Here is a 17,512-nt window from a genome sequence, read left to right as displayed (position 1 = left end):
AGACAGTTCTTCATTCAGGACATATTTCTTGGTGCCGATGCAGTAATTTTCAATGTACTCAGGCCAGTTCAGCTGGCGCACGTCAAAGTTAAATGTCTGCCAGATGGAGAAAACACAGGAGGCAGATGATACTAAAGTCAAGTGAAAGCTCTTATGCATTGCAAATGAATGTGAAATTCCACTCTCTCTCAGTAGATGGGGCCACAGCCTTCATATTACTATTACAATGTGCTGTATTCACAGTGTGTGTTTGCTGTCAAACCTAGGATTAAATAAATAACTTCCTCAGTTGTGGAAGAAGTACTCTGATATACTAGCCATACAACACCACGGAGTGCAGAAGAATTATTAGTAAAATACAGTAAAGTAAGAAAAATGAAGTGTTGTATTTTCTACTGTGACAGACTGAAACAACCTGGTTCTGCAGTAACAATGGACCCAAACTGGCAGCATGTACCTTCCTGTCCTCAGGTGTTAGCTGGCTCATCAGCATGCTCATGTTCTCAGAGTTCCAGACCCAGTCCTGGTTGCTGAAATACTCCAGCAGGCCGATGGCCTTGTGCAGGCGATTAAATATACGCATCATCCTAAAGTTTGGGGGGTGTCACACAGTGGTTACCACAGCTGAACTTGGTGAAATACATTTCCATCTATCAAAAACCTGCTTGTGGGTCTTACTGAGGTTTCTGTCCAGAGAGACGCAGGAAGAGGTCATAGATGAAGGCAGGGAACTTGTGGCTGACCAAGATCCAATACTGGTTGATCAGGTAGTTGGAGGTGATGTTGGCATTGGGCCTGCGGAAAGCCTGCTCCAGAGGGTTCCTCTTGAAGGACGACATCACGTGGTGCTCTGGGAACAGCAAACGGTTGAGATGATGGATTAGACACAGCTAGTGTTTTCTGACACAAAGATGAAACCAAAATGAATAGTTAGTTTTCATTAATACTGTGTGCCTTTTACTGACTACCATTAGATAGAAGACACAGAACTAAGTACCCACCTGGCCCTGTTCAAGGCATTTCCACAATCCTTGAAATCTCGTCTAACCATCTGGATGAAAATATATTATGTTTGCTGCACAATAAAGATTTAAACTGCATATTTCTAATCTCAAATTGTATATTTCATCAGTAATTTGCAAATTTCATCCTGCTAGAAGACTCCAAGGATTTTAGAAACACTTTAACAGCACTAAGTGTTGTTAAACCACCTTTTTTTTTTTTAAAGATCACTAGGTATATATAATTTTCAGATAAATGGATGCCAAGCTCAATTAGGATACTTTGAGAGCCACAAACTATGGTTAACACTGCTCTAAAAGTCGGTGTTAAAGTCGGAGTGTTACGATGCAATGAAGAAAAAAAAAAAAAGGTCAAAACAAATGTTATACTCTTGGATATAAATGTCCACTAACTAGACACAATGACAGGTAAAATGGACAGACTGCACATTCTATAACAAGGCCATGACTTTCAGGAACCATGGCTGGCCTTAATCATAACATGAGTCTCGGTGCAGCAGACCCCTCTCCTCCCAGAATCCAGCAGCAGCCACCCACTGCTACAGAGAGCGGCTGTGTGACTGCAGAATTACATCATACACAGTACGCACACTAGGCCTTACGCTGATTGTTTCCATGGCAACAGATATGTAGTGGCTGCAGGGGCTGAGATGACCAGATCTGAGGTGACAGCCAGCTGCGGCCCAGCTCCTTGCAGCCTGGCTGGGAGTATCGCTGCTAACCTTGAGCTGCCCTCCAAGGGCTAGCGTACCCACAATTCTTTGCCAGTGACAAGGAGCTGATCTGCCTCCTTTACTTGCTTTTTGAATTGTATGGGGGGGGGGGACCTCAAGGGCACCTTTTGTTATTTGGTGCCATCTGATCCTCTGTTTTAGATTAGCTTCATTCCTAGCCTGCTGAGATTAAGAGCACATAGCTCCATGTTCGTAACGGAGCTTCAGCGATGAGACGTAATCCCACCACAAGCCATCTGGTAGCAATTTCCTCGGTAAAGCGAACATATTTGCTAATGAGAGGAAACGGGAAAGAGGGTCTGCCAGTCAGACACCCAGAGCCCTTTAATCCCACTGTATCTGATGACTGCTGGGAGGGAAACAATGAGTTTTCACTCATCACGTGAAATATCATCACCTCTGTAATGACATCAAAATAAGAACTGTACTGGCAAATCATGAAGGCGTGGAGCACTACTTTCTAATTAAAATGAGGAACATCTTTGGATCTTTACAACGCAAATAAGAACTACATTAAAAATGTATGAGTACTGCATCTTTAAGATGGAGTTTCATCATCTACAATTAGTTTGTTCTTTTTAGTGAACATGCACAAATTGGCTCTCCATTGTATCTTGGAGATTTTTGAAATAACAAATAATGATAATTTTTACAGTGTGAATTATACATCTTCCTGGTTCTTAAAACCAAAATAAAACAACCAAACTGAAATCCCTGTTATTTACTGAAATGTTTTAGAAACATGGTTTGATGGATAAAAGTCTTATTGAATAAAAAAATGTTTCCTCCAAACGTTAAATCCATCTCATCTCTCCAGCAGGTGGCGGACACTGTCCACAGAACACCAACGACAACTCAACCACATTACAGGGACATTATGTCACAGCACTGGAGTATTGATTTGCGATGATGAAAGTGAGCTGTGGGATGCCGGCAGCTCCAAACTGCTCTATAAATACCTACTGCACCGACAGGTTTCTATTATTTTTCAGGAAGACAACAGTGTACTTACCAACCTCTCCCCAGTGGAACGGATTGATGCCTCCAGTTGTACAGTTGTACACCAGAGCTGTTTTAGGTCTGCAAAGTGTGGAACAGGAAGTCATGAGAATATCGATAAACAGATATCAGTCCACATACCCTGCACTTTACAGGGTTACTTGCATGTAAAAAGGGGTTAATTTCCAAAAATCTACACATACACTTTGAGCAGTGTAGCTTAAGCTCAACTTTCAACATCTTTGGACATAATCTTTAAAATGTTTTACCTAAAAAACACTAATCTTTAAAATGTTTTACCTAAAAAAACACTTAACAAAAACAGGCTCAGCATTTTTCAAGCCCATTTTAAGACGACAGTCAAGTACCTTTATGAACAATGAAACAGGTCGGCTTCTGAAGTTAGTGAGGCTTCAGCAGTCTCAGACAAATCAAGTGGATCTGACAAGTTTATAGGCTTTAGTAACAGTAAAAAAAACATCTATTATTCCTTTATTACAGCTCAGAAAAATCATGAACACATCTTTTAAGACCAGAGATGCAGGTTCAAAGCCTCCAGCACCAACATGTGGGTCTGTTGACTGACCTGTGCACAGCAGTGTACCAGCCAGCAGCCAGGGTGAGGTTGATGACCATATCCACGGGGATCAGGTCAGCCACCGCATCATTGCTGGCTCTTATGGTTCGCAGGATCCCCTTACCAGCCTGATAAGGGACAACACTGATTTACTAAGACTTCAGAATTTGTCTTTGTGTTTGTGTTTTAGATTCAAGAGCAGCATTCTTACTCACAGCTATAAAGACTCCGCTGGGTCCGTTGAAGTTGTCGATCCAACCCTGGGGTGTGACAACAGAGAAGATGTAACACACCTTCCTCTTGAGACAATTATGGTCACAAGACATCAAGTTGAAAACGCTTAACAGCAACACGTATGTGGTTGGACATCGAGTCCATTGTTCAGGCTTATGTTACTTCCTGTGATGGAGATAAAGGGGAGGCTGGGTAGCAGCGGCTGTCAACTTCAATTACACTCTATTAAAAATGGATGAAACCACTGGTTATAGACTGATGCAGCTTCCAATGTGTGGGACTGGAGACCCATTACGTGGTCAAGGCTGGTTCGTGCTCTGAGTCTAATAATATTCTAGAGTGCAGATACACATGGATGCAATCCGTTGATAGCTTCATACCAAGCTACAGTGGAACACACATCTTTGAATTTGTATTTTGCATTACTTGTGTTGGTTAAATGGGAGACTGGTGAAGACACCGGGTCACACAATTTCAGAACGTGTGGCTGTAAACACAAACATAAATAAGCTGTCCCCATCCCCCTCTCCTCAGTGAATACTGGCATGAACTGCCAAGGCAACTGCATATCCAAGCACGGGTGAGGCCTTTTGAAGAGTTTCTGCTTGGCTGAGTTTACAGCTGAAGGCTGAGCACAGAGCCAGAACTACTGTCTTGGTCCCGGTGCACAAACAAGGCCGACATTTCCTGACACCAGATAAATGACGACTTCCCTGAAGTTTTTGCCTTATTTCTTTGTGTGCATCATCAGCTTCAGTTCACCTTCGATTATTTCATGAAAAGGTTCTGAGCAGCTTCAATTTTCTGTCATTTAATGCAAAACACATCAATAATCACATTATCACAAAGCCCCATTTACATAATTGTAATATCTGTACTGGGTAGGATTAACTTAATAATAAACATAATGAATGTATTTTTTATTTGATTTGATTATTAAGACTATATTTCCTAAGGTTAACTACAACCTCCTGCACGGCTCCATAAAGACTATAACGACTGTACCATCAGTTTTAAGGCTGGGAAAAAGGCCTCTTTTTAATTGCACTAAATGAGACTCTGCTAATGGGGGTCTCTCTCCATTCTCGGTTTTCCAACTCTCTAAATGATAAAACATTTTGCTGGCACTAGAGAATTAATTCAGGAATCTTGTATTTACAAAGAGCTAATGTAAATAAAACCAGTCATATGGTCACCACTGATCATATGAAAGAATATTATGATTTGTTAAACTTGGGCTTCTGGACATATCTCCAGCTCAGACAGCGCCTCTTTTCAGTGCCAAGATCCAAACCAAAGCCTGATTACTTTTAGATCAATAAAATTCCACTTTAAGTGACTGATATCCAAAGACAGGTTCAGTAGCTGTTAATTCTCAGTGGAAAAGCAAAAGTTGAAGATGCTCGGATGCCTGCAGCAGGATGACGTAGCACGGTGCTCAGCTTTCAGTGAACTCTCAGGCTTTCACACAAACTTCTCTGCACTCTAGGTCATTCAGTCCGTCAGTGTGTCTCCGTCAGTGGTGTCTTATTTCTACCCACCGCAACCACTGCTTTACAGCAGCTGTTAAGAGTTGATTGAAGACGACTTCGATAAATCACAGGTCTTCAGCACAGACATTAACCAGATTGCTTTAATCCTGGGCCACTTAAGATAAAACCCACAGGGGGACCAGTATTGACCTGTGCACGATTGTGTCGATCAATCTTATTTCCATTTGCTTTAAGAGAACTCATGATGAGCAGGGGACCTAGAAATCCAGCTCCGAGTATTACTGTTGATATCACAAGGAGGTTTCATGAAATCATGGACAAGGTGTGAGCTTTTTCTGGGGTTGATCACCCCTGAATATGATATGACACAACAGTAACCACTCATTAATTACAGCACAAAGTGTAAAGGTGGTTGAGCTGTGCAAGAGAGACTCACAGGGAAAGGCTCCTGCCAGCTGGCTCCCACTATGGAGGGTCTGATGATGCCGATGTTGATTCTGTGCTGCTCCTGCTGCACCACGCACTCGGCCAGGGCTTTGGTGTAGGTGTACGTGTTGGGCCTGTCGCCGATGAGCCGCGGTGTGATGTCCCGCACAATGGCATCATCCATCCACCTGAAAAGAGACAGTCAAGAAATAAAACTGCAACACTGTACTTGTATTTCATGTTCTGATAAATGACCCATCTGACTGTTATCATTAACTACTGCATACAGCCTGATACTGTGTGTAAATGCCTATTATTAGCAGCCTGAGTCTTAACAGCCTTGACTGATAAAGTAAATTCATCAACCCTGCCTGCCAGACATTCATTCTGTACGAATCACTGAATAAATCAAACATGTGGGCAGTGATTTAGTGACGAGGAACCACACCAGGACTGGAAACCTGAAATGTATCAGTAGCAGTTGAATGCTAACAGTGTCAAGTATCAGAAGTTGTCATCAAAAGCCTGATGTGATTCTTCTTCAAGCCCTAGTCGCTATGAAGCTGCTGTTGTTAAAAACAGATTTGGTCTTCAGGTGTAGCAGACATACCACTGTCTTCAGAAACAGCTGGCATGTACATAAAATTCCACAGGATATGAATCAACCTGAACTGGAACTGATTCCACGACAATGGAGGAACACACCAGCCCAACATCCACTCACTCAAGAGACTCGATGAGCTTCTTGGGCTCAACAGGCAGTGGGTAGATGACCTCATCGATGTGCTTGCGGTTGCAGTTTGCATAGGCGGTGGAGATGTGAATGAAGGCCTCGAGGTGCTTCATCTGCTGGGCCAGGCTGAGGAGCTGCTGGGTGGCGATCACATTCAGCTGCAGGGCATGCCTGTCGGATAGCAGAGATACAGTGTGAGATAATGTGCGTCTCTGGGTGTGCGGGGGCGGAAAGTGTACAAATGAGACTGTGTGTAGGGAGTAGGCTTTGAGCGTGTGTGCATATTTATCAGACTTCTAACATCTCTTTGTGCATGTGCATACGAGAGCATCTGTGTTTACTGTTTCAATCAAATGAGGATTTGCAGAACACGATTATGAGCTGGAGCAGAACGACACGAAGCAATGGCGAGACTTGACACCAAATGGAGGAATGAGGCCAAGACAGAACAAGGAGGATCTAAGCAAACATCTGCTCTTCTAATAATTGTCAGTCTCGTTATCTTCAGTTTTCAGCTCATACTACATTCGTCCAGCCATGAGCCCTTCAGTAAACACTTTGCTGGGGGCAGAGCTGCACAACTAACATATTTAAATCATATTTCTTTGCAATGTTTTTCCATGTCTGCACTGGAAGACAAGTCTGTTTTCTGCTCCTGATGTTTCTATGGAGTTTTGTCATCAAGCATAAAAGAAAGTTTCCTTTACTGTCATAACCATAGCATAGCTACGCACAGTGTTGCCAAAGCTTGTTGTAAAAGCTCTACAAAGTAGGTATTTAAAAAAAATTAAATAAAAAATGGTCTGAACACTCTGCACAATACAACACACCAGGCACTAAGGAGGCATCTCTGTGGTCAATGTTGTGAATAATTCATTATTCAAGTTACTGCTTATTAACAGAGATACTTAGAAAGACACTTTATTAACCGCAAAGCGAAACTGCAGCCAAGCTGCACACAAATCACACACACAGGTTGATAAGAAAACAGAACAAAACAGCTCTGAAATCTTAAGGAGAAACTACACTGATACTAAAAACAGGACTGTACTGTGAACAAATTCAACAACAGCTGTTGGTAATAATCTGTACATGTTATATGTAAACGTCATGTTGTCTAACACTGATAATAAAGTGTCTCGTGTGAATTACATAAACAAGTTTTGGGAACAGTGTTACAGCAAGTCTGATTAATCACTTTAGCACCAAACTCCCAAAAACTCATCCTCTCGTATTACAGTGAGGAAGAGGAACCACCTTAATCTAACTCTAGTCAAAGATTTAGATTACAAGGGCAATGCTTTAAAAAAATAAATAAAAAAAAAGGTCAAAAAAATGGAGAAAAAGGAATCTTGGTAAGAAAAGTGACTAGTTTCCTTGTAAAGCTCCTGTGGCTCACACACCAACACTGGTAAAGCCTCATTCAGCAGTGGATCTGCATCAAGTGTGCAACAGCACAGAGTCTGCTTTGCCCGAGGAGGCAGGAAGAAAAAACTGAGATCCGTGTAGATATACGTACTGCTGCTCTGGCAGATTGTGGGTGGTGTTCGCAAGGTGTGTGTGTGCAACACAATAAAGCAGAGAGATGGACGGGTGTGTTGTGGGAGCAAGGTCCACCAGCGTGAATCAGATGTGGTCAGGCAGTACCAGCCTGTAAACACCAGTGTGGAACAAGCACCACGGCAACAGCAGTGTTGCCTGTGAGGGTGGTGGTGGTGGCTGTTAGAGGACGAGCTCTGTGTGTGGGAACGTCATCTTCCTCCCACCATGTTCCGGGACCATATGCACATGTGCCCCTTCTACAGCTGACTCATCAGCCATCCGTTTCTCTTCTGATGAGTCAGATGTAACAGCTAGATAACAGTCTAGCTGTGGTAAGAACGACATGGTGCCACTTCAGAGGAGCATTTTATTAGAACTTCCTCGTATTACTGGGATCTGGACACATTACTGCAAAGTCTGGTGGAAACAAGTGCTCAGAAAAGTCTGGATAAAATCAGGACATAAACCAGTGCTTCCCAGCATTGGGGGTCACTACCCAGCCCCTCCTCAATGGGTCTCGAGAAGGTAAAAGCTACAGTTTTATAGGGCTCCTGCAGAATATAGTTAAACTGAAGAGTTAAATACCACATGAATGCAATATACATACCTGCTTAAAGATCCTACCGACCCAAGTATGAAACTATGATGTAAAAATTCTGCATAGGTAGCTGATGGATGTTTGGACAACAGCTCATTTTACCGAAAGCCAAAATAATTGTCTTGTTATTAGTAATAATTAATTAGTGTTTTGTTAAGGCCACTGTGATGGGCATTCTCTCATTTTTAGCATTTTATATAACTGAAACTGTTAATTTCAGGCCTAATTTTACCATTGACTTTTGTTTCCTCTTCTAAATTAGCTGGGTTAACCTCAGGAGTTGCCTTAAATTCTTTCTGATTGTCTCACTGGTTGACCTAAGATCTCAGCAATCACCTTAATGAATACCATTATTACAGACAGAAATCAGTGCCCGAAATATCAAAACTTCATCCAAGTTTCAATACACAGAATGACCCTTTAAGGGCGGATAAAAACCTGCAGAGGATAAAGCCCAGCTGAGGTGTCAGCCTGCAAAGTGTCAAACCTTAAACAGAGACTACCGAGGATTCTGATGCATGTCCCTCCCTTGGCTTACAAACCTTCAGGGCCACTACCCAAGAGTAATGGCCCTGAAGGTTCCTTTCTACATGAAATATTTACACAGCAACAACGTGTAGTTGTGCAAGTCTTTGGTAAATGATTTGGTTCAGCAAGACATCAAGTGCAGCGGCACAGAGTTTGTAACCAAAATGGTTCTAATCAGTGGCAGCAGAAAGCAGGGATGAATCAGTGAGTGGATAAAAAGTATGTTTTGTGTTTATCATAGAGGAATAGTAACGAGTAGCCAAGGTGTTTGTGTTCATGCATTACAGTAAATCATGTGATCCTCACTTGAGCGGCTCATCGAAGCGGATGGTTGCAGCGCAGTGGAAGACTATGTTGATGCAGGCGGTGAGCTTCTCCACATCCTCAGGGCTGATGGCCAGGCCCGGCTGCATCAGCTCGCTGCTGATGGGGATGATTTTCTTGTGGAAGTCAGGGTTGTCCTCCCTCACTCGGTCAAACAGCTGCCAGACACAAACATTTACAAGTTAACCAAGTCACCAGTAGCACTCAAGTAATGGAGGACAACAAACAGAGTCACCACTTATAATTGTGCTGGTTGTGTGTCAAATAAGACATTTGATTGTGGCAAATTTAGCAAATTAAATACCTGACAAATCAAACTACTCCCACATCGCTTACAAAAAAAAAAAAAGCCAAGCCATAAAACTCATCCTCATTAGTCCATTTTTGGAAAACACAGCAAATTCAATGTGCTCCAATCAAAGGAAAGAGACTTCCAGTAGACGTTAAAGCACCATTTAGGTTGAGAAAGGCTTTTGTTGCAAGCCAACACAAATCAATAAATGACCTGCACATATTGATCAAAATCTTCATTAGAGCCTATTTTGGCCAATTAGCTGCTTTATTACTCTTACCTTGTGTAAATATTTACACATGCACTGTCTTACACATGCACCCTTAGGAGGGTGACGTGGGCCAGGTAGGCTGTAGGTGTGACAGGTGGGAGAGGAAGCGTTTCCGCCATGAATCAGTGAGTTTTACCTGCCCGTGCTATGAGTCACATCGAGGCGTGTTCCCTGAACCCAGAGTACCCAGGTCAGTGAGTCCGCCTGGAAAACTACTCTCCTCACTGAAGGAAAGCACCAAACTGACCATGTAAGACTGAACATTTCTTCTTCTACTCAGTGGAACCAGAGGGGAAAGAATACTTAGCATAAAACCCCCTATGTACAAGGTTTTAACAGCAAATCTATTTGGTCACTTACCAGGACAATTTAGCAAATAGTGAAAATGCCCATCACATTTTCCAGGAGACCAAGGTGACATCTTCAGACTACTCTCATTTTTTTCACATTTTGAAAGGCCTGAAGCAGCGAAGTGATAAAAGAAAATGTTTGAGCACTAGCAGCAATTCATTCCTCGAAAACTCAGTGACAGCCTGTAACTGCTGACATATTCCTCCACATACTGCACACTCTCGCACTATAAATTCACAATGAAACATTCAACTCAAAACAAAGCCCTGCGTGTGATAGATATTATTCCACCTGCTTACACTGCTCTTTGCTCACTGAAAGCTGCAGATGAAGGACGAAGTGAGCTCTCATCTAGATTTACCAGTCTCGCACAGCTCCTGCTGCCTGACGCCCTGCAAAGCACTGAACACTGCATCAGAGTCCCCGCAGGACTGTACCTGAAATCACCATGTTGTATCAGAGGACGGTGAGTAACGGCAACACACACAGTCAGTCAGATGTCACTACGACATGGATTTTTCTGCTGCTGCTTTGCTGCCAACATGGCTGACATTTCTCACAGTGTGGCAGCTGGGCACAATCATTTTATGAGGAAAAGAAAGAGGGTGAGTGAGAGGGGAAGTGAAGGGAGTGGCCTCAAAATGCATGTTTCTGTTACGAAATTGCTGTTGTGTGTGTGTGTGTGTGTCACCTGTCCAAGGAAACCGAGCACTCTCGCTGAAGACAGCTGTTGAATTAAAACTGTTTCAAACAGATGTTTATATTCATGTTCTGTATCCCCCACAAATCTGCTTTGTAGTGCTCTGCCACTCCTCTCCAAATGCACCATGCTGCCCATATTAGGCACAAGTCCTTATGTACAGTATGTAAAGTCAGAACCCAGAACCATTTCTGCCTGGGGGAGGAGGATGCATGCAGGATTTTTTACATGATAGTGTTATTATTACGTATTGCTCTAGGTTAACAGCCGAAGTTCAGGTGAGGTCAGGTACATGATGTTAACATTGCTGTGACAATAAAGGATTATCTTAAATCAATCTGTGCTTTGCTGAATAAACTGCTGAATGATTCACAAAGCTGTTGATGTCAGGTACTGACCTCCTCAACTTCCTCTCAATGGTGTGTTGCTTGGAAGCAAAACAGTATTTGGCAGCAGTTCGTCACCCACAAAACCTTGCGGGTAGAATGGTGACAAAGTTTTTGAAGGAAGGTTAACCTGAAAGTAAACAGGAACCCTTTTTAAAGTGTATATTTATGTGCTCCGTCACATCCCATCTAAAAACTCCTACACTAGCAAAAACACTGTACTCCTACATAACAGGGCAACATTTGTGAAAAGAGACGCTGCTACCCATCACTGTAGTAGTACTCATGACATGCCGTGGTTGCTGTTGGGACTAAATTCAACACCAGAAATAGGAAAGAGGAAACTTGATGTTGAAAGAGTTGGGCTGACAGAAGAGGAACTCTCCACCACAACATCGTGCGTTCTTTTTCCAGTTTTAGGGAAACTGCTTAGTTACCGCAAGGTTACTCTCAATGGAGTGAGTGGTGATTTACTACCTGCCAATAGCAGGAGTATCTGGTGATATCAAGCCGATTTGATAGTCATACTTACTGTACCTACAAAATACTGCTGCACAGTGCAAACTTGCATTTTTGATCTTTAAAAGCTAAACAATTCTTCATTAAAAGTCAAATCTGCATCACATCTTTCCTTTAAAGGTTTCTCATTGTGTTTTGTATCCTGTCTGTGAGGAGGAGTGTCACTCGGGAGCTGCTGTGATAGTTTCTCAATTGTTCCCCAGCTGCTCACATCACTCTTATTAAGCTGATCATGCTATTACGCACACAAATACATGTCTCATTCACTACACAGTGCCATCGATCATTTACTCTACACTGGAAAAATAGAAATGAAACTTTAGCACACACACTCACTCCACAACTACTACTGACACTAAAATAGTGTAAGCACTGTATCTCTCAGGGTATATTCAACCCAACACCACTAGGCCAGAGTTAAATTATACAAAGACCCAGAAGGGAGAAAGTGCATCAGGGTCAGAAGGATGAATGAAGTCAAAGAGTGTGGACTTCAGACTGTTCTTTGTTACAGACAAAGGCCATGGCGTTGTGAGATTCGTTTGTGGCTCTCGCGCCAGCCTTCCACCGCTCGCATTTATCACTGCACCCTTCTCCAACCCACAGGCATCAATGAGCAAACTGCCTTGTACAGGAACACAATAGCGCCCCAGTTTGCATATCCTCAATGCTCTGAGGGGAAAACGTCGCCACAGCTACGCCTGCAGTGGAGCCACAAATGTTTAAGTTGTACATCTTGTCAGTCAAAGTCTTGACCAAGCAACAATTAAGGTTATCTATAAAGTTGGTTCTCTGAATGACTGCTCTGTTTAACTTGCAGAGGTTGTTTATACACGTGGTCACTTGTCTTGTCTCTGCACTGAACACTGCCATTTTTAAGATCCTGAGGGCAATAAATCTTCCATCAAGAGTGCATGAAGCAGCCATTCTGTGGACTCTCAGAAACCCAACACTAATTGCACTTCCCTTTCAGCCCAGTAACCCGAGATGCCAGCCTCTATTCTCACCAACTGCCCTGGGCTCCAGTCTATTCACAGCCCCCTTCACGCAGACCTTTTTCCTTGGAGCAAAGGGATAACAGAGTTTAATTAAAGAACAAGAAAAAGCAGAGGATGCACAGAAGTTGCAAGAAACTGGCGAGGAAAGCAATCAGAACAGCCTTATCCTTTTTGGAAATGTTTTAAGTTTAGGGTACCACAATATCAACCCTGCCTAGCTTTGGTGTGCCAGTCAGCTAGGGTTTCAGTAGCCTTCTAGGGCTGTTTAATTCTTTCAGCAACGTTTCTTTCATTTCAAGCACAGCTCAACCTTTTAGAGGCAGCTTTATGGAGTAAAGAGTTTAGTCTCTTTACAAACACAAACATGCTTCCTGGGTTATCAGACATGGGGTGTACAAAACACAAAAAACATCATTTGTCAGGTATTACCAAAAACTCCTCCAGCAGTATAGACAGTCACCATCAGCTCATGGTGGAGGATAACTGTTATTTCTCAGATGCCAGCGAGGTTCTCGTTCCTCCCCCAAGGCCTCATCACTAAGGATGAAATGCTAGACCTAGGGAGAAGTCAGAAATGCAAGGAGTCTCATGGGAAGCTGTGACGAAGGGCAGACATGACTAATCCTCAGGGGTGCCACCATATTACGGAGAATAAAGGTTAATCTCCACTCCATTTTGCCACGTCTTGGATCTACCCCATCCCAGCTTCCTTAGAGGCTCTTAGTGGCATAACACTGATTTAACAAACCTGTGTCTGTCTACATTTCAACACTGCTCCTGAGCAAAAAAAAAAAAAAAACATCACATAAACTCCCTATTGAACCATTTTTAAACACTAATTTAATACTAATTACCTTAAAAATGCTGAGCCTTGTTAACACAGTGAGATGCTCATGGATGCCAAGTAACGGAGTCGAGCAAAAAAACTTGATTTGCAAGTGGGACCAAGTGTTCTGCTTTATGTGCCAAAGAATGGAAACTCAGTATATGAGTTAAATGGTGTTTACCCTTTATTTTGCCATGAGTGGTCATTTTAAAGAGACAGTGCTGACCATCTCTTTATTAAACTCTTTCAACCTTGAATTTGACATCTTCTTAAGATCTTAAGGAAGTGCTCAGGGGTTGCAAGAAACAGCTAAGAGTAAACTAATCAAAATGGGGGGTCCTCCTAGGCTAATTAAATTAAAAATATCAATATAAACAGAGTAATACAATTTAGAGTGACAGCGAATACAGATTTTCTGGGCTAAGCGTTCAGTATGTCGGTGGCATCGCATTCCAGTCTTTCAGACAGTGACCTCATGTTGAGCCAAGGAGAATTTTATTACCATTCAAGAGCAAACGGACAGAAATAAGGCTTAGTTTATGATGTGTACTGGAGGCCTTTATGTTCTCATTCAATAACACCATTAATGAGCTGAGATTGAAAGGTGAAATCGGCAATTTTCTACTTTGCACACAATGCTGAGACAGTCGCTTAGAGCCATTTTAAAATCCTAAACCTGAAACAGCTGCTTTTTCAGGTCACCTGAAAGCTGCAAAACATGTCATCAATGCAACACTTGCATTGTTTTCACCATTTAAGCTCAAACTATCATTTTCATGTTGCCCATTTACACATCCAGACAAAGCTAAATTAGCAATCATGTAGCTTTGTTTCTGTCCTCCTGTCATATGCACATCTCTAAAAAAAAGTGATTATAGCCACTTTAAGTCATCTGAGTGAAGCCCAAGTCAAGTGTCAAGTCCTTGACATACTGTCAAGCCACAGAGTTTCCCAGGTCACTAAATGACCATTTGCTTAGAGCCTGCAAGTATTTTTATCTAACTGACAAGGTACTTTCAAAAACCCTAAATAATTAAATACTGAAGCTTTGACTTTGAGGACACCTAAAAGCCTGATATGAATTTCATTTTTTTATTGTCCTGGGAATTTACCAGGTCCACATTTTTGCTTTCCAATCAAGTCAAACCTTTTGAGTTAGCAGCCAGGTCCAAGTTCAGTTTCAAGTCCTCATTTCTGACACCACAATCTGTTTCAAGCCTAGCAATATATTTATATCATGCGGTCTCCATACACCAGTGACTTCATACTTTTTGTAAATAAGACAGCCTAACAACTAACAACATTAAGAGCCCAAAGTACAATGATACATCAACTGACCCAAATTACTGTAGGACAAAGCTGTGATGAGCTCTCTTTAACTCCACTAACCACAGGGAAACATGTGGTACAATGGCAAGCAAATCCTGCTGTCCACCCAGCAGCAAGTGTCAGGTTCCATCTCATCTGGACAAGAAAAATATGTCTCTCAGGCAACACAATGAAACCAGGCCGATAGAGAAACAAGACAGAGCTGCAGCAGGCTGTAATCTCGAACATGATCCTTTGATATAGAGCACAGCTTCTCTTCTGTCCTGCTGCCTGGCCCCGAAACCTTTCCTGACCTTTTCAGGCAAAAAGCAGGGTTTCCTTTATCCTGACCCCATCAATATCACACACAGACATTATCAACCAAGGCCAAATACTAATGCAGGACTAAGGAATCAAACTATACTTTATTAAATTCCATTTCCTCTGCGTTTCTCCAGCCCTCTACATAGTACTGACCATCAATTCAACTAAACCAAAATGCCAAAGAGTCCTATACATATGCTTTTTTTAAACGAAATTTTCACTTGGTGCTCCCCAAGCCTCTATACAAGACCCAGTACATAACACCACTATAAAAATTGCATCATAAGACAAAAAAGAGCCAGACATTGACAATTAAGGGCACATTCAAAGCAACCACAGAATTCATTTGTTAAGAATGACACTGCACAGGTAGAGATGAACATGTGCTGCCCCTGATGAATGGACATCAAGATCAATCCTGATTAGGAGACTGTGGCCACAGTAATGGTGTAAAAGCCATTATATCACATCTCAGATGGCCTTCTGCCACAGGTAACTGTGGAGCCATACGGATGCAGGGAGAGAGAAACTGGTTGGCAGACTCTCCACACACTGTAGAGGCACTGGACTGGGCTACAACAGCCCCCAAAAGAACTGAGTCTACACTATGCATGTATGCACTGCCTTAATAACTTTACCAGCAACATTTAATGTGCTAATTTGCTTTATAAACTGGAGTTAATTTATGGCCTAATTATATACAAAAGCATTGGGTCCCCCTTGCCCCTCTCCCTTAGGAGGAGTTGAAGGGCTATTGGTTGCCTTGCAGTCATCTTTCCTTCTGGAAAGCACCACAGATAAACAGCAAATGCTGTGAAATGTGCTGGGCTGTCAACCACAACCTGTCTTCTCAGAGTCCCTGTCTGTGAGCAGGACTCGACACAGCAAGTTCCCCAGAAATTGAACTCAGGTGCGATAAACCAGTGTTTTGACAGGGGGGCAAACACTTGTTCACACAGGGCTCTATAGTTTTGGATTTTGTTTTCCCTTAATAATAAAAACCTTCATTTAAAAACTGCATGATGTGTTTACTTGTGTTATCTTTGACTAATATATAAATTTGTTTGACGATCTGAAACATTACAGTGTGACAAACATGCAAAAAGATAAGAAATCAGTAAGGGGGCAAACACTTTTTCACACCACTGTAACACCACTATAAAAATTGCATCATAAGACAAAAAAGAGCCAGACATTGACAATTAAGGGCACATTCAAAGCAACCACAGAATTCATTTGTTAAGAATGACACTGCACAGGTTGAGATGAACATGTGCTGCCCCTGATGAATGGACATCAAGATCAATCCTGATTAGGAGACCGTGGCCACAGTAATGGTGTAAAAACCATTATATCACATCTCAGATGGCCTTCTGCCACAGGTAACTGTGGAGCCATACGGATGCAGGGAGAGAGAAACTGGTTGGCAGACTCTCCACACACTGTGGAGGCACTGGACTGGGCTACAACAGCCCCCAAAAGAACTGAGTCTACACTATGCATGTATGCACTGCCTTAATAACTTTACCAGCAACATTTAATGTGCTAATTTGCTTTATAAACTGGAGTTAATTTATGGCCTAATTATATACAAAAGCATTGGGTCCCCCTTGCCCCTCTCCCTTAGGAGGAGTTGAAGGGCTATTGGTTGCCTTGCAGTCATCTTTCCTTCTGGAAAGCACCACAGATAAACAGCAAATGCTGTGAAATGTGCTGGGCTGTCAACCACAACCTGTCTCCTCAGAGTCCCTGTCTGTGAGCAGGACTCGACACAGCAAGTTCCCCTTCGCTCTCTCATCCAAAACAAGTTACTGTTTTAACAGAGCTTGACACGCCTTAGAAAATACTACACATTAAGTGCAAGATTTAACTTACGAGGCCTGAATCAGCAATCTATCCTGGGATTGCAGGGAAGCAGGTTTAGAACTGTCTGTTCATGTTTTAGGAGCGACAGGAACAGCGGATACTTTAGCTACAGTGGGTACGGAAAGTATTCAGACCCCCTTAAATTTTTCCCTCTTTGTTATATTGCAGCCATATGCTAAAATCATTTAAGTTCATTTTTTTCCTCATTAATGTACACACAGCACCCCATATTGACAGAAAAACACAGAATGTTTGACATTTTTGCAGATTTATTAAAAAAGAAAAACTGAAATATCACATGGTCATAAGTATTCAGACCCTTTGCTGTGACACTCATATATTTAACTTAGGTGCTGTCCATTTCTTCAGATGACTGTGACTGAGCTCCAGAGATGCAGTCGGGAGATGGGAGAAAGTTGTAGAAAGTCAACCATCACTGCAGCCCTCCACCAGTCGGGGCT

General features: G+C 42.3%; 2 protein-coding genes across 2 annotated transcripts in view; one reads left to right on the top strand and one right to left on the bottom strand.

The window, feature by feature from the left end:
* Positions 1-3,610, top strand: part of LOC109969696 (endoplasmic reticulum-Golgi intermediate compartment protein 2-like) — a 12,639-nt gene extending 9,029 nt beyond the window's left edge. Inside the window, exon 14 of the mRNA XM_020616764.1 lies at positions 3,523-3,610. Coding sequence (XP_020472420.1) covers positions 3,523-3,555 — 33 coding nt within the window. The 3' untranslated portion in view covers positions 3,556-3,610. The remainder of the gene's footprint in view (positions 1-3,522) is intronic.
* Positions 1-17,512, bottom strand: part of LOC109969697 (fatty acyl-CoA reductase 1-like) — a 47,356-nt gene that overhangs the window by 3,158 nt on the left and 26,686 nt on the right. The window contains exons 3-11 of the mRNA XM_020616766.1: positions 9,193-9,368; positions 6,210-6,389; positions 5,496-5,673; positions 3,548-3,592; positions 3,342-3,460; positions 2,769-2,836; positions 679-850; positions 458-587; positions 22-96 (exon numbers count right to left, since the gene is read on the bottom strand). Of these exons, the coding sequence (XP_020472422.1) occupies positions 22-96; positions 458-587; positions 679-850; positions 2,769-2,836; positions 3,342-3,460; positions 3,548-3,592; positions 5,496-5,673; positions 6,210-6,389; positions 9,193-9,368 (1,143 nt within the window). The remainder of the gene's footprint in view (positions 1-21; positions 97-457; positions 588-678; positions 851-2,768; positions 2,837-3,341; positions 3,461-3,547; positions 3,593-5,495; positions 5,674-6,209; positions 6,390-9,192; positions 9,369-17,512) is intronic.

Source organism: Monopterus albus, unplaced genomic scaffold (assembly GCF_001952655.1).
Source record: "Monopterus albus unplaced genomic scaffold, M_albus_1.0 scaffold178.1, whole genome shotgun sequence".
NCBI classification, from domain to species: Eukaryota; Metazoa; Chordata; class Actinopteri; order Synbranchiformes; family Synbranchidae; genus Monopterus; species Monopterus albus.
This window is presented reverse-complemented; position numbering and strand designations above follow the sequence as displayed.